This window comes from Vipera berus (assembly GCF_964194415.1).
Source record: "Vipera berus genome assembly, chromosome: 2".
Taxonomy (NCBI): Eukaryota; Metazoa; Chordata; class Lepidosauria; order Squamata; family Viperidae; genus Vipera; species Vipera berus.
This window is the reverse complement of record NC_138203.1, coordinates 167,710,540-167,730,733: the sequence shown is the minus strand read 5'-3', so window position 1 is coordinate 167,730,733 and position 20,194 is coordinate 167,710,540. Positions and strand designations below refer to the sequence as shown.

Sequence of the window (20,194 nt, the reverse complement as noted above, 5' to 3'; positions counted from 1 at the left end):
TACAATCAGATAGAAAGACACATAGTGTAATTCTTTGCTTTTTTCTTCAGAGATGTGAAAATGCAAACTTCCGGGTACACAAAAATACTATAGTTTACTTTGATTTCAGATTTACTACATGGTATATACTCCAATATAATCAAATAAAAAACATATCTGAAAGTATAGATAATTACATATGTCTGGACTTCAGGATCCAATGATGTTTGAATGCAGACACTGAGCTTGGATTCAGTTACAGATCATATGAAGAAACAACAATAAAAATGGAAAATTCCCCTGAACTTGTGTAATAGATTTTCCCTCATTATGCAGTATCTAGCATATTTTTTCCAGTGATGCATTAGAGTGAAGGGCTTTTCTTGTGGGTTTGGGTCCTGCCACTTTTACCTTGCAGAAATTGAGTGCAGCTGAGTCTAAAAGGCGTTTACCCTTAAAATTAACTTGGACCTTCCAAATTTAGGGCAAAAGGAGACTTGGTCCTTAGGGACCTGGCACATAGTCCCAAAGAACAGACTGTAAGCCAGTTGATTTCAAGCAAATGATTTTTGGGGGAAGTAAGAGGAGATTGCCAAGAGAGGACTGGAAAGAACATTGGTGTTTCAAGTCTAGACAAATACCCAATGTTATTAGAAGGGATAATTAAATCCATCCCTAAGTGCAAAATGAGACAAGCTTTGGTAGCTGGCTCCATCATCCTTAAATACTTCCTTTGGTTTATTATTTTATTCCCCTCTGTTTTTTACATAGCCTTTGAAGTTCCAACATTATTCTTGTTTTCTGGCCAGTTCTGCTCTTTTCTCTTAAAGCTGATGTTTTTAGTTAGTTGTTTTTTAAAAAAAAAAACCTGAACTTAAACCTGGCTTTAAATATAAATATTATTTGTGTCAAAGTAGCATGCAGGCTAGTAATAAAACTTGTCTTCTTCTTTGTAGCCAATAGAGGTAGCACAACTCTTTGTAATATGAATAGAAACACTGCTGATAACTTTGCTAATCACTTGATAGAAATAGTTTCTTCCAATAATTTCTGTCAATTCCATTCTGAAGAAACTTCAGTGAAATTACCTCTTTTATCCCCTTAATTCGCATCTTGATCCAAGTCTTCACTCTGCTATTGAACAGTGATGTTCTCTGTCTCTACAGAAAAGTGGTCAGACAGGTAGTCCTTGATGTACATTCATTTAGTGACTGCTGAAAGTTACAATGTCACTGAAGAAAGTGATTTACAACCAGAACTCATACTTATGACTGTCACAGCTTTCCCCCCCGACACATGATCAAAATTGGCAACTGGCATGTATTTATGATGGTTGCAGCGTCCCAGAGTTATATGATCCCCATTTGCCACTTTTCCAGCCATCTTCCAGCAAGCAAAATGAGTGGTGGTGGGGAAATGGATTTGCCTAATGACCACATGATTCACTTAACTGCAGTGATTCGCTTAACAACTGTGGCAAAAGTAGTAAAATGGGGCATAATTCACTTAATAATCACCTTCTTTAACAATGGAAATCCTGCTCCCAGTCGTGGTTGTTAGTCGAGGACTACCTATCTACCCTTAAAATTTCTGAATGCCATTATGTTTACAGCAGGAGCTTGGGCTAAAACACTCTGCTCTTGATGGGTCTAGGAATTAGCTGACTCAGGAATTCTGGGAGTTGAAGTCCATGAGTCATAAAAGAGCCGAGGTTGCCTACCCCTGGTCTAGGACAACTTGCCGCAAGACAACTCACCATGGAGCAAGAGTTACACTAATATCATTGAAATGGTGGGACAGAAACATTAAAGAAAGGAAGCCAAAGGAGGGACAAATGAAATGTAACTGACAAAAATTAAAATATTTTTAAAATTATTTCAAATAATGTTATTGAATTATTGAATTGTCCTGCAGCGAGTTGTCCTGTGGTGAGTTGGCCATGGCAAGATTTCCCGTGGTGAGTTGACTGTGGCAGGTTGGTCCATCCAAAACAGAAAGATTCTTGCACTGAGTTCCAGAGAGTGCTTCTGATTCCCTTGGCAGCACTTTACCATCCATTCCTATTTGTATCAGGCCAAACAGACCTAAATTTCTCTCTAGTCCATAATTTTATTTCCCATCAGACACAATCTAGCATGTCTGCTGAGCTCCCAAGTAAAGAGGGGCAGCTGTAGCTCTCTTTTTATTCTCCAAGACCTTAATCCTCTGGCACCATCAACTCCTTTTTAGTCCTTGCAAAAAATTACCTATGCAGCGATCCAAACGAGGATGGCACCATGAAAAGCACAAAATAAGCTAACGTTTTAAGTTATTTATTTTTGCTTAAATTGTATTTTGATTTGTTTCAATCCTTAACAAATTTCAGATAAGTCGCAGTTTACCGAGACAATAAATGATGATACAAACTTAGACATCTTAACTAAGAAAGATTGGTGGAACCACAACAGCCAGATTTTGACCAATTTCCAGACAACAATGAAAGTGGGGACCATCCTTGCCTTAAGGAGAGGGCTGTTCCATGGGAGTGGAGCCCCTACAGAGAATGCTTACCACTGAGCATAAGAACAGATGAAAAAGCACACAAACCCTGTCCACTTATTATCTTTTAATTTTTAGTAAAGCAGCTCTATTACTTAAACAAATTCAAAGAGTTAGAGTTTGTCTGGGATGCCCAAACATATCTATGGACTGTGAACAGAAGTAATGAAGTCATTTTCCATTCTAAGTGGCTAAATGTACTCTATGCACTGGTATTGCAAACCCTGTTTTCCACAAAATTATTTTCTAATTTGACTAATTACAGTAGTCAAAAAACATGTCTAACTATCAGGACCATACGTATGTCAGGTTCTTAGATAGTTGAGGATAAACCTCCTTCATGGCATTTTTCAGACTTTTAAATAGTTAATCACCACAGTATTAAAACAAGCTTTTAAAATGTTTCTAAGTTTCAAAATAATTTCTCCTTACATATTACATCTGATGTATATGCATCATATATCATATGACAGGTAATGAGGCGAGGACGAAACACATAGCTGTGAAAAGGTTTTATGGCTCTGTTTACAGTTTGTTTCCAATTTTTTTGGGATATTTCCTCCTTGTTGGTTTTGTTTCTCAATCTCACCAGTGTTTCCTTCTTTTATGGTCTGCAGGGTGTGTATGGAACAACCGAGAATAGCCCAGTCACTTTCATGGGCTTCCCTCAAGACAACTTTGCACAGAAAACAGAGACCGTAGGATATATTTTACCACACACAGAGGTGATTGATCCCTTTGCCACAAGTTCTGGTATCACCCTTTACAGTTTCCACTTGGATCCCATCCAAGGCTATATTGTACACCAGGGGAGCATGGCTGGCTGGGGAATTCTGGGAGTTGAAGTTCACAGGTCTTAAAGTTGCCAAGATTGCATACCCCTGATATATATCTTGTTTTTCTAATCATCTTAGTTATTCTCCCTTCTCTTATCATCTCGTTATAAAACTGCTTTTCTCTGCATTGCAGGCAAAAATTGAGGATCCTAATACAGGGCAACTCGTCCCATTAAACAGCGCAGGAGAACTTCAGATTCGGGGCTACTGTGTCATGCTGGGTTATTGGGCAGACACCAACAAAACCAAGGAAGTGTTGAATGATGAGCAGTGGTACAAGACTGGGTAAGTCCACAGGAACTACTGGTTCATTGGGGAGGCCCAGTGATTCTGATAATGTGATCCATAGAGATCCATCAAATTGTTTACCATGGACTCCCCACATTCACTCGTCAAAACATTCTCACTATCTCATCCCCACTACAAATAGGAAATGAATACTTAATTTGGTGGTTAGTTATTTAGTTAAGAAAAGCCTTTTTAGGTAGAAGAAATGGGAATGCATACACAAAACTATAATCATTAGTTTATTTTGTAAGAAATGGGAGCACTCATGTTTTTTACAGACAGAGAAAAAGATTTTCAAAAATTTAAATATAGTGAACTCATTCACAAATGGAACTACTTACTAATTTTTCTTTCAGACACAAAGCTTGGCATTGTTCCTAAATTCAGCATTGCTTCTGGATGCTCAGGGGCTGGTATGGTCAGGTATCTCTTTGTCAACTTTGGCTGGTGTTCCAGCTGATGTCCCTTCTGGAAAGATAGATTGATTTCCACTGCTTTACATTCTACATTACAGCTGTCTCACTTCTTATGTGCTGGCCTTCCATTCATTTCCATGTCCAATTCAAAATGCTGCATTTACTCTAAAGTGTAAGGCTGAGAGATCATTTCTTCCCATACAAATTTATTCATATTGGCACCAAACCAGATTATGTAGAGGGCGGACCACATAAAAATGACCATATTTTTGTTTTACTACAAAAAGTGTAGCCCACAAAGCCAAGAGTAGTCCCAACTACTTTTTTCACAACCCAATCCTGGCTGGCAGGAAAGAGAACTGGTTTCTTGTTGCCATTAGTGGGAAGTAACAAGCAGGTGCTGATGACCAGACTATTGATTTTTCATTCTTAAAGGCAGCAGGAAATCAGCAACCTGCAATGGGTCCATGAGTGGAAGGAGAAAGATCACTTTGGAACTTTGCTTAGGATTACAAGGAAGGACAAGGGGTAAAATCTCAGTGTGTGGCTGCACTTAAAGCCATAGATGCATTTGAATGGATATAGTTGCAAAAACCTATCATGTGGCTCTCTTCCCACCTTATGTTATGTTAGCTCCATCCCTGCTAATGCTCCAGAGATCCCTCAAGACCTGGTTATATCACCAGGCTTGGGGATCCCAAGGAACTAATAACATCTTAAGATGGCTCCATTATTGATATATTCATTCTCTATGTGCCCTGCTGCTTTATAATATATTTCAATGTTGATAATTATTGATTTGCATTTTTATAATGATTGTATTTTGATTGTTGTTTTTATTTGATTGTTTTATGCCACCTAGAGTCACTTCCTATGACACAGATGGCAAATTTAGAATAGAATAGAATAACAGAGTTGGAAGGGACCTTGGAGGTCTTCTAGTCCAACCCCCTGCTCAGGCAGGAAACCCTATACCATTTCAGACAAATGATTGTCCAATCTCTTCTTAAATAGTTCCAGTGTTGGAGCATTCACAACTTCTGGAGACAAGTTATTCCACTGGTTAATTGTTCTAACTGTCAGGAAATGTCTTCCTAGTTCTAGATTGCTTCTCTCCTTGATTAGTTTCCATTTGAATTTTAGAATGAATGAATGAATGAATGCCTTGTAGGGTTAAAATGATTCTTCACTTATCTGAAATAGAATCCACAGAGATCTACTCACTGCCTCCCATCTGTGTGAGAATTTGTAATGTAATAAATATTTGCAGTATAACAAATTGAAAATACAAAACTTCTATGTAGGAAATCCAGAATTAGGATTGAATAACAATAATCTCATTCCAGCGACATTGCTATCCTCGATGAGTACGGCTACTGCAAGATTGTAGGTCGCTGCAAAGACATGATCATTCGAGGAGGGGAGAACATATATCCAGCAGAGCTTGAACAATTTCTACACACGCATCCTAAAATACAAGAAGTACAGGTGAGAGGGACAGTGAGAAAAGCTATCAAATTTGGCTTCTAGTTTAGATATATAATATCTAAAATTACATCCTATAATAGACACCATATACATACGTATGTATGTATGTATGTATGTATGTATGTATGTCCTTCAGAGAAACAATGGGGCCAGGTAAGCCTCAAGAAAAGAAACATAATCAATAGACCTCTGAAGCTCAATGTCTCCCTCCATCTATTCAGGTAGTTGGTATAAAAGATGAGCGATTGGGAGAAGAGATCTGTGCTTCCATCAGACTGAAAGCTGGAGAGGAATGCACGGCAGATGAAATCAAGGCATTTTGCAAAGGAAAGGTAAGGACCACCAGGTGGATGGAACTGAACTGTCTTCCTCCTCTATTCCTTCCCCTTGCAACTAAGAGAGAGAGACCACATCTTTGATGGAATCAGTAGTTAAGGTAGGAACCCTAATTCAGTGGCAAAGCAGGTGTTCTGTACCCCCAGTCTGGTCCCCAGTATCTCCTCTGAGGTTTGGAAATTGCTTGATAGAAAGCAGCTGCTAATCAACTTCAGTAATAGTACCAAGAGGGCTCGAGCAGCTCTGAAAGGCAAGGGATGACAAAAGATTCTTATGTTCTTAGAAGCATGAGAGCATAAAACTAGCCTTCTGGGATCAAATCTGGATCAAATCTGGGTCCATCTAACAGCATTTGTCACACATGATGCCTTACCAGATGCATCTGGTATATAAATAAAATTATTATCATTATTATTAATTATTATTATTATTATTATTATTATTATTATTATTATTATTATTATTATTATTATTATTATTATTATTATTATTATTATTATTATTATTATCATCTAAGAAGACCACAAATAGGATATCAAAATAGCTGTCCTCTCCTATCGTTGCTCAATCATTGACCCTGTTCCTGGAAATGTTACAATTAACTCATTGATAGACTCTCTCCTAGGAATTTATCTAGTTTCCTTTTACCCACCTAAATTAAAGCCAATCCATCACATAGCAATTTGTTCCAAAAGTTGATAACACTGTGAAAAATAAACATTCATTCTTACTAGTTTTACTAGTGGCCTCTATGGGAGAGTAGGGGGGGAACTCTTCCTGTTTGCTGTTTCCTTACTATGTTTAATTTTATAAACCTGAATTACATTTCTTCTCATAAGTTAAGTAGTTCCTAAAATTGCCTTTTATTTTTATTTTTTTTAAAGTTTTATTAATTTTTAAGAATTACAATCTATATAGCTTAGTAAACAACATGTTGTCTGGGTTCACATATTTAACATTAACTTCTTCAATATACGGTAAGTCTATTCAGTACTGCACAATCCAGTATTTTTTCCCTGATCCTCCTTTCTTCCCCATATTTTTTCCATTTTCCTCTCATTACACAATTACAATTCTTGGTATTATTGACGTATACAGAGTTAGATATAAACATCTTCATCTTATTTTACTAATATTATACAAATAACAATAATATCAATTCATTAATCAATATCCTGTTTTTGTGCTCTTGTTAAGGTTTAATTTCCCATCAACATTTAAAGTATCTTTGTCAGTTATGATTTTCTCAATGTTAAATACATTTATATAGCTAAAAATTTATCCTCCTCTTATCTTCATATTTCCCATATCAAAAGGAGAGAAAAAAAGTGCTATTTTAATTCTAAATTGTATCTTTCATTATAAAAGTCTAAATATATCTAAGAGTCATCCGTTCTTTTAACCATATTCAAACAAGTACTTAAACATGTGATGCCCCCTCTAATAGGTCAAATGTTCTATTTTTTAAATCTAACTCTCGCTTTCTTTCTTTCTTTGCCAAGTAGCTTTTCAAGCCAAGGCAATTAAATCACCCAGGAATTTTCTATTTTTATGAAAGTTGCTTGGCACGAGGAAGACAATTTAGGTAGGGTATTTTTGAGGGTGAATTCCACTCATTTATGTTCCTTAACTCCCACCTTCCTTCTCCCTCAATTTCTCCCCTCATCTTTTGTCTCCCAAATTGTAACATTTCCCCTGACAGCTCTATGTTCCATTCCCCAAAATCATCTTCCTTGTCATCAGGTGCATCTTGCAAGCTTAAAGGGTAAAGGGTCTTTTGCAATTTCATTGTTATGGGTAGATCTTGCAGTATTTTATTTGTGTATGGTTGTTTATATTTCCCTTCTTTCATCTCTTCCGTCTCTAGGTCCATTTCCTCTACTTCATCTTCCGATCTGTGGTTTATTTTTTCATACTTTGTAGTCATTGTCTTTCTAGTTGTAGATTTAATTTGGAGATTTGCTCATTTATATTATCTAAATTATTTTTAGACTCATTGCGGGGGTTTTTAGGTCCTCTGTATGCAACAATTGTTTGGTGGATTAGTTGTAGTGTACAGTATATTTCTTCTGAAAAGTATTTATTTTTTCTTGAGGCATCATTCCTGAAGATCCTCTAATATCCGAGTCTCAGTAAGAGTAAAAGAAAGTTTCTTCTAGCTTTCTGGTCTTTATATGCAGCCTTTATAACACAATAGATTTTAGAATGCAGGTCCAGTCCCAAAAGCAATATTTTATAGTGATCCTTTTTCTCAGGCATCCAAAAATTGTCAGTCAGGCAAGATTATAATCCACAATGTTCAAAGTGTTCAACCTCCCTGAAAACAGCTCAAAAGTCTCTCCCAGGCAGACCTAATCAAAGGTCAAGTTTCTCTTTCTCTTCCACTAGCTCTTGAGATTAAATATCCAAGCTCAGTGGGTGTTTAAAGTCCAACAAAGTGATAAGTATGCCAAAATATTTTCCTTTATTGCCAGCTGTTCTCCCTTAGGCTAGGAATCACGAAGCAGGCAGGAAGCTAATTATAGCGCTGTACTGAGATCCACCACTAGATGTCACTCAAACTCCATTTTCCACTCTTCAAAAAGATTGATTTCTTTATATATATATATATATATATATATATATATATATATATATATATATATATATATATATATATATATATATATATATATATATATATATATATATATATATATATATATATATATATACACATACACATACACATACACATACACATACACATACATATACATTCAATTTGATTTTCCCATTTCTTCCACAAGCAAGTCAACAAATATATTGCCATACATAAATACATACACGTAGGTTTGGGTGCTGCTCGTCCATTTCCCCTTTCACTGTATCCACCCTCCTTCTCTCTCTTCCCTCTTCTCTACTTTCTTTCTCCCTTTCTCCTTTCTTTCCTACTTCCCTCTTCGTCCTCTCCTCTCCTCTTTCCCTCACCACTCCCCTCCCGTTTCTCCCCACTTCTCCTCCTCTTTCCCTCCAACCTTCCTACTTCCTTCCCCCTCCTCTACTCTCTTCCCTCTCTCCTCTCCTTTCTTCCCTCCCATTCCTCTTCTGATACAATTCAGGGGTGATGTCCGAGCAGCTCCTCTCCTTGGATTTTCAATGTCTATATTAGGTATGATAATATCCTTATCTCCTCATTTTTCTTCAATCTAAATTATTGTTAGCTGTCTTTTAAGCATATTCTTTTTTCACCCACTCATAAAGTTTTCCCCAAATTTCATAATACTCTGACTCTGTCTTATCTTTAATTATCATTGTTAATCTGTTCATTTCCGCACATTCCATTATTTTCCTGATCACCTCTTCTTCTGGAGGAGTTTTCAGTGCCTTCCAGTTTTGTGCAAACACAATCCTAGCTGCAGTGGTTATATGAATAATCAAATAGGTGTGCTCTTTGCTATATTTCTCTGGTAAAATACCCAACAGGAATATTTCTGGTCTTAATTCTATACATTGTTGTATCATCTTTTCTATCCATGATTTGATTATCTTCCAATAGGTTTTAGCTTCTGCACACGTCCACCACATATGATAGAAAGAGCCTGGTGCTAGAGGGTGATAGAATTAATAGTTTATGGTTGTTAGCATATGGATGCTTATGATTGTTCTTTGTTTTTATACCCTGTATTTAGCTCTGGGAAGTCGGGGGGGGGGGAGGGGGGAATGGGTGGGAGGGATAGGGAGGGTTAGGTAGGGGTGGGGGGAGGGGGGATTGTTAAAGTTAAAATGTACTGTAAAACTTTTCAATAAAAAAAAAAGAAAGAGCCTGGTATTTGATGGCATTTCCAACATTTCATAGAACTGTCCTTAAACATTTTAGCTAGCTTTTCTGGAGACATATGCCATCTGTAGAACATCTTGTACATATTTTCTTTATATGCTGTCGCCATTGTCAGTTTATAGTTTCTTTCCCACAATTGCTGCCATCTATCTAATTCAATTGTACATCCAAAATTTCTTGACCATTTTATCATTGACTCCTTAACTTGCTCCTCCTCTAATTCCCTATATAATATTTATTTATTTATTTATTTGATTTTATATACCGCCCTATTCCCGAAGGACTCAGGGCGGTTTACAGGGCGAATTAAAACAATACAAATAAATACAATTAAAATAGAATTATATTAAGACTAGCCCACAATTAAAACAAATTAAAATTTAAAATTTAAAATTAAATTAAAATCCCCTCAGTCCAGGCCAGAAAGATCAAATAACCAAGTTTTCAGGTCCCGGCAAAATGAGCAAAGGTCCGGGGCAGTCCGAAGTTCTACCAGCAGTTCATTCCATAGGGCAGGCGTGCCCACTGAGAATGCCCTCCCCCTTGGAATCACCCGCCGGCATTCCCTAACTGGTGGAACCCTAAGGAGGCCCTCCCTGTGGGAGCGCACAGGACGATGGGAGGCTGATGCTGGCAGCAGGTGCTCCCTGAGATAATCTGGACCCATGCCATTTAGGGCTTTATATGTCATCACCAGCACCTTGAATATCACCTGGAGGGGAACTGGAAGCCAATGCAGCTCGCGGAGAAGAGGTGTTACATGAGAGTATTGGGAAACTCCCATTACTACTCGCGCGGCTGCATAATAAGTAGCTATACATTTTTTAAATCAATTTTTCTTCAGTTCCCGTAAGTATTTCATCTAACTCTGTTCTCCCCAAATTAAAACCATCTATTTTAGCATCTTTTTCATATCTAAATTGTATTTGCGTTCTCATGTACCAATTCCTTGTTCCTCTAATTGTTGTTTAGTTTTCAGCTTCCCCGTATCTGTTAGTAGATTGATTTCTTATGTTTCACCTCAATGGTTTTTTTTCAAAGAGAAAATCTTAACAATTATCAGTTCTCAAATTTCAAAACTGTAGCTTTATATTACTTCCACTTCAATATTGTATATTTCTGTCCCCCATAGAAATTAAAACATCGCTTCCGTTCACATTTGGAAGTTTTTAGCTTCTTGGGAGCCTTTCCCAGGAAATTCAGTTGTAAAATAGTAAAGAAAGGATCAATATTCTCACCCAGTTCCAAACATGCTGTTTACAATGTGTTAATTGGTGCTTTTCTTCTTCTGGTTGTCAGCAGCTAATGGCTGGCCTTAGGAATGTAGCCAATCTTTCCTCTGCTGGTTTGCAGGGCTTTTCTTGGATTGAACGGAAAGACTGCCATCTCTCCATGATCAACGAGGCACCCCTCCTTCTTCATTGCCTCATTGGGACAACTTTAGGCCCCTTTTAAGGCCCCCAGCAGGGCGAAATCAGGCGCAGAAGGCAGATCCCTGCCTTCCTGCGTCCGTCTCGCCATGATGCAAAACCGGAAGTCCACAATTGCCTTTTATTTTTGTAGGGTTGGTTTCCAAGCACTCTAATCATTTTGGTTGCTCTTTTTTGCACCTTTTCTAACTTCATGATATCCGTCTGGAAGTGTGATAGCTAAATAAACTAAAAACCAACTCTACACGTTTCTCCTTCGCTGAGGAGTCTTTCTGTAGAGTTTTTGAAGACGCAGTCAGAAATGGCAGTGCAAAAGATCTTCCACCTCATATTGCCCTTTATGTTGCGTGTTCTTGATTTCCAGAATAAGGTAGCACAGTCCCAACTGATCTCTCTCACACACACTGAGCAGTTGTCATTCAGTCAGTCCAAGCACAAACTCATGTTCAAGCATCAACTGCTATTTCAACATGATTTGGTTCAGGACTTATTTCAGAAATATCTGAGTAAGCAACCCCCCCCAAAAACTAGATCAGGGACCATGACAAGTTTCTCACGAGCGGCTCCCTGAGAGGAGAAATGGATGTTCAACAAACAGCAAAACTTAATTCAAGTTGTCACCAAGACTTGCTTATGGCATTGGGGCAAGCCAAAACAAATTCTGACATTCTGAGCTTTTTTTTAAACTCACAGATTGCTCATTTCAAGATTCCTCGATATGTAGTGTTTGTGAAGGATTACCCCCTCACTGTCTCAGGCAAGGTGAGTAAAAGCGCCCCTGTTTTGGTGTACAGCACTCGGCTGAGTAAGACATATCCCTATCTCAGCATATTTAATTCTAAAATATTATGCAAGGCAACAATAGAGGAAGGTGAGCGAATGTCAAGTAGTGATCCAAGGGTAAATAGGCTTAATTTCAGAGAAGATTAAAGTAAGCTACAATGTGAAGGATTTAAAATCCATGAAAATGTGGGCTTGAAGAGTGATTGAAAGAAACATAAGAGATGATGACTTGTGCATTGGAAGAGGCAGTTTGAAGCACATTGAGCCACAAGAGGGGAAAAAAGGGGGAGTAGTCTGTGATGGAGATTGAAGAACAACAAAGTCTATAGGCAAATATAAAAGGATAAAGGGAAGAAGGCCCTAAAGAGTTTTGAAGTAAAAACTGGACCAGTAGAGGTCAAGAAACCATTATAGCAGGGCTTTTCAACCTTTTCACCCATTGTACCACTTTTAGGATATGGCAACATCCAAGAACCACCAGTCGCCTAGCAAGGTGTCAAAAACTTGATGACCAAAAAAAAAAGGAAAAAAGTGATGAAGTACAGGTAGTTCTTCACATATACATACATACATACATACATACATACATACATACATACATACATATATATATATATATCCTTCAGTTAGCTTAGTGACTGTTTGAAGTTACAGTGGCACTGAAAAAAGTGCCCCCCAAGCCACAGCCAAGCAAGACACCTGCCTTCTGGGCTCAGAAGTGCCAGGATCAGTGCCAAGCTTCAGCTGGAGCCTGGTGCTGATCCTGGCGCTTCCACTGAGCCCTGACAGCCCTGCCGCTCCAGCCATCTCTTGCTCAGGCTTGTGCGGTGCTGCCACTGGTTCAGCTCATTCCCCTCCTCTGCTACCACTTTTCTAGGATGGTCGCGTACCATCTACTAGGTGCCAATGTACCACAGGTGGTACCCGTACCACTGGTTGAAAAGCCCTGCATTATAGGAATTTAAAGATAGGAGTCCTCTTACCAGAGTGACAGATACAATGTTTTCAGCGTCAGAATATTGGGTTATTGTGATGGCTACCAAGAGATCAGAAATGGGAAATATGTGGAGGCTTGGGGATGGGGGACACCTTTGTGCTCAAAGAACAAAAGAAGAGCTCTGCAGTATTTAGGTATAAAACAGGAAGAAAGACTAACTCTTTTTTGCCATCTGCTGGTGAACTCTGTAATTTAGATCTGGTAGTTCTAATGAAATCATAGCTCTGTGCAACAGTGTGGCTGATACAGTTATCAAGGCTGACGGTGTCATGAGGTTCAGAGAGACTGTCCCCTCCAGTGATGGGTTAGGAGGTATGTTGAAACAGAGCCATGTGCCTGACAGTTCCCACTCCCTTAAGACTTGAGCAGCATGTGAGGTAGCAGTAGAGATTTTTTCTCAGTCTCAATGCAGATGACAGTTTGAATCCAATGGGACAGTTAATACACTAGTAATGGAGAAGAGATAGAATGACAGCCATCTCTGGTGTTTCAAATCAGTCCAGAGCTTAGTTACCGTTTTAAAATGTTGCCACTATTTTAATCAGGTGGTACTGATAGGGGAGAATTACGAACTACAGTCCTGAAAAGGACTGTCATTGTTTGCCTACTTCAGAGAGTGTTTGATTTGGGTCAAAGTTGAAGAATAAGAGTAATTTATGAAGAGAGAAGTCTTGAGAAGAAATAGATGAATATTTGTTTTGCTATTTAAGTCTTTAATTACATGTGTTCTCTGTTATTCCATCCAAATGTAGATTCAAAAATATAAACTGAGAGAGCAGATGGAGAAGCATCTTCAACTTCAATAGGAGGAGGCAGCGTAAGAGACTCCAAACGAACACGCTGTCTGCCACCTTTTTTTAGTTCCAAACATTTAAGAAGCTGGAAAGGATCACTGGCCTGCCTTAAGAAACATTAAGTCTGCTGATTACCAAATCAAGTTTGCTTGAAATAGTATGCTTTTTCTAAAATAAAAAAAATTAGAAAAATACAAATGCAGTATTTCTTTAGTAGAGATAAATTTGGGTAATGAACTCTTTGGCAAGATCATAAGAAAGGATGGGTTCTAGATAATAGTGATCATGAGAATCTGTCCACGTGACAAAGTTCCAACAAATCACAGAGACCCCCATCCTGTTCATTCCTACACTTTGGGAGCAAGGATTATCAACCATCATGTTACAGTAAAAAAATGGGCAAGAGCTAAAATGAAAGTAGAATGAATGAATTATACATTTACAAATCTGTTCCTAATAACTTATACAAATGAAATTTAAACTATAGATCTTCCCAACTATAGATGCAGCCAAGAGTGCATCTTTCCTATGACAAGATGCCAGGCTCAGGAGGAGGCAGAACCTCAGAAATTGAAATATTTCACCCCTTACTGCTACTAATTAGAGGAAGTAGCTTTTGTTCCCGTTTTGTGTTAGAGGAATAAAATGCAAAGCAAAATGTTTTCAAACACTAGATTTCTCAATTGTTTATTTCACAATTAAAACACAGATATTACAGAAATGTCAAATTTTCTGATCATATCAGAAATAGAAGTGCACTGAATTGGTAATGTTTTTTTTTTACGAGAGGATTCAGCACCTCCCAACCATGACACACTGAACTGCAGAGACTGATAACATTTTCATTTTCTTCAGCTACAGTGCTCCACATCAGCTGAATTATTAATATCTTTGTTTATAATATTGCTACTTGACTTCCTTCTGAGTCTTGCTCCAAATGAACTTTTTTCTTCTGTTACTCAGCAGAATATTCCAAAAATGAAATAAATCTTATTTAATTTGAATTTTTAAGCTACCTTGCATATTTGTAGATCTTTATACCACAGCATACTATAGATATGCTTTATATTAAAAGAATCTTTAATATAAAAATCTTTTTATACTTAAAAACATTATATCTACATATTTATATGATATAGATATGTATATATAAATGTATTCCAAACAAATATATTATTGAAATATATATATGTATATAAAATCTGCCTTATTTATATTGAAATAAAATTGGATTCTAGACATGTGAAAGTTCTTAAGGGAACTGGGGTCCAACGTAATGGGCTTTCTCTTCCTTGCACAAAAGTATTCCTGTGTCTAATAGAATTATATTTCTTGGAACAGTCCTGATTCCATTCTTAGCTTTTCAGAGAAGAAATGTATGATGGTTCCTTATCAGAGGAAAAATGTTGACTTCAAAGTTAAGGTGGCCATTGCATTCCTTTTCGCTGAATTGTTCTTGGAAGGATATCAGACAGAAGGTATTCAGCTTTACAATAAACAGTCGAAGAAGACCAATAAAATGAAGGAATCAGAACATGCATGTCTGTGATATAATGTCCTACACTTTGGTTCTTCAGCTGGGAGTGGCCTCTACCCATGGGAGCAGAATGTTTACTAGTGTCATCCCGATGAATCGCTTTGCAACTGAAACACAAAATAGATAGTACATGAAGAAAGCACTTCATTAAATGGTCTACAATCCTTTTATGATTGTAGCATATTCAAAAAATATCACTTTTTAATAGCTGAACCAGTGCCTTTTCTGAATGTTAATACAGTATTCTATTAAACATAAAGTATTTCTGGAACTATTTAATATTTACTTACCAGAGAGGATGGTCTTCTAGTTAGTACATTCTGCAGTAATTAAAAAATGGACTTTCCTTGACAAGGATATTAGAGCAGGAAACACAATGAGGAAAAAGAGTATATTCCTATAAAAGAATCCCAGACAAATTACATTTGATTACATTATAATGAAATAAATGCACATGCACAAATATAGAGATGATATAGAGATATAGGAGATACAGATATAGATATCTACTTGGTTCAAAAAATATGGACGCCAAAAGAGTTATAAAGTTGTAAGGATAAATTGTTCTTCAGCTGATCTTCCAATCTGGTGCTTTCTAAAAGTATTGACCGTTAGCTCTCATGATTAGGATGGACAAGAATCAAAAGTTAGTTGAGTTTTGGCCAGTAATACTTGATGGCATTGCTGAATTAATCCACATTCTGGGTTTGCATAATTAATACATTTGGCCATAACCTAACTAAAAGAAGTTGGCTCTTATAATACATTAGGCCACAATAATATATTATAAAAATTTCCAGTGTTAACAATTGTGGCAGTTTCCCACCATATGGATACATACATAAGCCAAGATTTCTCAAATGTTGCAAGATTGTGACCTAACATAAAATAAATTTATGCAACTCTCCCATGGGTGAAATGAATGTTTTTCTAAGGGTTGGAGCCTGATAGTAAATAAATCTACAATACCACTTACTTTTAATCACTACATTTTAAATGTGTTTATCCCAGAGTTTCTCAAACTTTGCAGTACTCATCATGGGTTTGAACAGCAATGTGAGGAGCTAAGCTTGGAGCGAGTATAAATGGTGTTCACATTGCCTATGCAGACCTGATCTGATTTTTATAATTTGTGATCCTATTCTCTTAAGTAGCTGGCAATTCAGCACAGATCAGAAGTTGTAGTCTAAGAGCTCCCAATATAAACAATTAAAAAATATGATACTGGTGGTTTTACAGAGTATGTCATCTTTCATACAGGAATTCAAAACAGCATACCTCTTTTTTGATTTCCACAATTTTGTAAGGTAGATTGGGATGAGACATGGCTGAATTAAAATTACCCAGTTCACACTGTACCATAGCAGACTTAATATTAAATTAAATCTAACCCTCCTCGAAACTTAAACTCCCTCCTCCATCCAAGAAAGACCTCTGGTGCTGGTCCCATTACCACACAGGTCCACTTGTACACCATTGCCCTTCTCACTGCAACCTTCTCTAGTCACCTTCCCTTACAAATTGATATCGATTTTGAAACTTACCTGAAGAAACAGGATGGAAATCCTCTGCATGACCCACTTACTGTGTAAGAATAGTCTGACTCGCTGCTTCTGTGGTTCTGATTCTTCCTGTTGCAGCATCCTCTTTTATAACTCTGGTTCAGGAAAAAAGAAAAGAGAAGGAATCTCTAGGCACCCCTACATCCGCACGATTTCAATATATGTCAGCAATTAGTCATTCCCATATGTCAAATCAGAAGTCATCTTGCAAAAGTGCCCTTATTTTCAAACATATGACAAGTTTACATCCTAAAAAACTCCCCAAGATTTTTCTCAAATTATTCCATATAAGGTCATAGATACTTCCTATGCTCTGTAATCGAATGACATCTGCTCTAGATGTGGTTACTGCAACCAATGGATGACACAGAGGGCAGCATAGAATTTACATACAAGCCACATTTTCTCTTCCTCATATTAGATTTATGCAGAAGACATCCGTGAGAATGAGAATACTGTGGGCCTTTCATGAGTACTGAGAATAATAGTATGCTAATTAATCAAAGGTTATTTCTAGCTTAAAGCTGTAGATTCAGTTTTAGAATGCTGTAAAAAAATATTGGCATCTCATCTTATGGCAGTGCTTCATAAAAGGTCTCTGGAACATTAATGTAACACCTGCCTGCATTGCTTTAAAGCAGCTTCATCCTTTCTTGGGAACAGCTGTGGAATCTTAGGAAGAGACATGGTTGCTTTAAAAAGCTGCAGAATTGGAATAGAATCCAAAGCTCTGCACAGCCCTATTCTAGAGAACATGAGAGTTAGGACCCTCTGCAGGGATCTAGGAAAGAGGGTGTCAAAAAATATCAAGATGGCTATGACCTTGCAATCAAAGCCTGTATCCCAGTAGTAATGGCCCCTTTATGTGGAGAGATGGAGGAGCAGACAAGCAGTTACAAGCATCTGTAGGCAAACCTTGGGCACATGGAAGGAGAAGATTTATTTATTTATCTATTCACACTTGCCCTTTTAAGTTCAGGGACCAAATTTTAAAATCAACATATTACTTTCCTTTGAAGCTTCAGTCTGTAAATTATTAAATCAAATTATTCATGAACAACTAGAAATAAGCCTCTTATCTTTAGCACACTTTCCAAAGAATGCTACATCCACGTTCAGAAATAGCCCAGCAGTTAAGCAACACAGAAAGGTTCTGGCAAGAGAGGCATCTCAGAGACTTCAGTAAGTTCCCTCAATTCCTGCTCTTAATCAGCCAACTTCAGAGATGGCGAGACAGACATGCCATTTTAAGCATTATCTAAACTTGTCCCATCCCACTTTAAAGAGTGATCATTGACTGCTCTTCTGCCGGAGGTGAAACCAAGATAATCCTCCTTACCTTAACTTGGTCTGCCATAAATAAGTAAAAACAGAACATATTTAAGCCAGGACAGGGACCCTAAAATAATGTGTACTGAATGTTAAAAGGACACACCATAGCAGCTGTGATGTACTTAGAGAAATAAGCAATATATGCTAGGTTGTAAATCATAATCATAAATCATAAAATGATCAAAGGCCTGGAGACTAAAACATATGAAGAATAGCTGCAGGACTTGGGTTTGACTAGTCTAAAGAAAAGAAGAAACAGGCATGACATGATAGCAGTATTCCAGTATTTGAGGGGCTGCCACAAAGAAGAGGGCAGAGTACTGAGAATAATAGAATGCTAATTCATTGAAGGTTATTTCTACTTTCTCCAAAAGCACCAGAGGGCAGGATAAGAAACAATGGTTGGAAACTGATCGAGAAGCAACCTGGAACTAAGGAGAAACTTCCTAACAGTGGGGACAATTAACCAGTGGAACAGCTTGCCTTCAGAAATCATGGGCGCTCCCTCACTGGAGGTTTTTAAGAAGAGACACGGGTAGACAACCTTGGCTCTTTTATGACTCATGGACTTCAGCTCCTAGAATTCCTGAGCCGCTGTTTCTTGTCCTGCCCTCTGGTGCATTGGAGAAGCTAGAAATAACCTTTCATTAATTAGCATTCTATTATTCTCAGTACTCTGCCCTCTTCTTTGTGGCAGCTCCTCAAATACTGGCCATGCTGGCTCAGGAATTCTGGGAGTTGAAGTCCACGAGTCATAAAAGAGCCAAGGTTGCCTACCCCTGCTAGACAGTCACTTGTGTGAAATGGCATAGGTTCTCCTGCTTGAGCAGGGGGCTGGACTAGGAGACCTCCAAGGCCCCTTCCAGCTCTATTCTATTATGTGGAAAGTAAATTGCAATTCTATGTCTGGTTTACAATGAAGCATAATATCAAAGAACTAGCAGCCACACATTTGAAACATGTATCAGCCTATCCTACTGCATTTTTGCTCTCACAGCCTCTACTAGTCCACCATCAGGGTTTTTTTTTTCTTTTACCTTGCTTACCCTTGACAAAAGCTCTTACAGCAAATATTCTGATTTGGTGATAGTTCTCTCAGCCAGAAGTAATAAGGTACGTACCAGGTATCAGTCGCCATCTAGTGCCTGACTGGTGTAACTGTAAAGTTGATTCAAGAACTCACCTCTTTATACCAAAACATCAAAAGTCAGATATCACCTTTTCTGACTTGTATATTTTATGAAAAGGTGCAAGTTTTCACGAGTTATAGCTCACTTCATCAGATGCACAGATGCCTTTTAATAATTTGTTAGTGGGAAAAAGTGCTACCAGGCTTCTGATTTTTTTTTTGCCACCAAAGACTAACAAGGTTCTCTTAATATCAAATCTTAATCCAATTCAGTGCAGTGCATTACCTAAGAATCACCCAGTGGTGGGATTCAAATATGTGATGCTGCTGTGTGGATGCTCCTTCCAGAAGTCCATTCTGGGCCTGGGCAACAAAAAAATTAGCTACCGGTTCTGGTATCCCCTTATAGCAAGATGGGCAGCCAATAAATTTGATAAGGTTGTCACAAACGTACCTTATATTCCACCCAGTTTGACATATGCATCAAATAAAAATCATGGATGCAATTAATCAAGGAGCTTTTATTTTATACTGTTTTCTGCCTTCTGTTCCACGGTCACCCGAGTTCCCCGTTGAGTGAGAAGTCTCTGAGCTCAGTTTACACTTGCCTTCAAAGAGCAACTAATCGTTGTTCCCTTTAATGTGAAACACAAACGGGAACCAGTGAGTTTCGACTCCACCTCCTAAAGAAAGCTGGTCTTCAAACCACACAGCTTGCAAATATCTGGCCCGGGGGTGTTTTTTTAACCCCCACCCCCCCTTTCCCCATCTCCTGCTTCTCTAATATCGCGTCTAAGTTCTGAACATTTAAAACCTTAAACACACTTTTTCGTGTCAATAAAGAAATTAACGGATTATAAATCTAGAGGCGTTTTTTTCCCCCCAATGGACCAACACAGCACAGCAACTCTTTATTATTGGTTAAGTGG

General features: G+C 37.8%; 1 protein-coding gene and 1 long non-coding RNA gene across 5 annotated transcripts in view; one reads left to right on the top strand and one right to left on the bottom strand.

Annotated features, from left to right (window-relative positions):
• Positions 1 to 13,897, top strand: part of ACSF2 (acyl-CoA synthetase family member 2) — a 65,693-nt gene extending 51,796 nt beyond the window's left edge. The window contains exons 11-17 of one of the 4 annotated variants that reach the window (XM_081317313.1): positions 3,135 to 3,242; positions 3,487 to 3,638; positions 5,404 to 5,545; positions 5,767 to 5,877; positions 11,825 to 11,893; positions 12,369 to 12,459; positions 13,664 to 13,897. In XM_081317313.1, coding sequence (XP_081173439.1) covers positions 3,135 to 3,242; positions 3,487 to 3,638; positions 5,404 to 5,545; positions 5,767 to 5,877; positions 11,825 to 11,893; positions 12,369 to 12,422 — 636 coding nt within the window. In that variant the 3' untranslated portion in view covers positions 12,423 to 12,459; positions 13,664 to 13,897. Of the gene's footprint in view, positions 1 to 3,134; positions 3,243 to 3,486; positions 3,639 to 3,997; positions 4,055 to 5,403; positions 5,546 to 5,766; positions 5,878 to 11,824; positions 11,894 to 12,368; positions 12,460 to 13,663 lie in introns of those variants that run through there. The other 3 variants (XM_081317315.1, XM_081317314.1, XM_081317316.1) reach the window with 3 other exon arrangements.
• A 149-nt stretch (positions 13,898 to 14,046) lies between these two features.
• LOC308661989 lies at positions 14,047 to 16,874 on the bottom strand. The gene is made up of 3 exons (XR_014025068.1): positions 16,787 to 16,874; positions 15,533 to 15,639; positions 14,047 to 15,349 (listed from the first exon to the last, which is right to left on the bottom strand). It is a non-coding gene; the product is annotated as an uncharacterized lncRNA (long non-coding RNA).
• Positions 16,875 to 20,194: the final 3,320 nt, after the last annotated feature.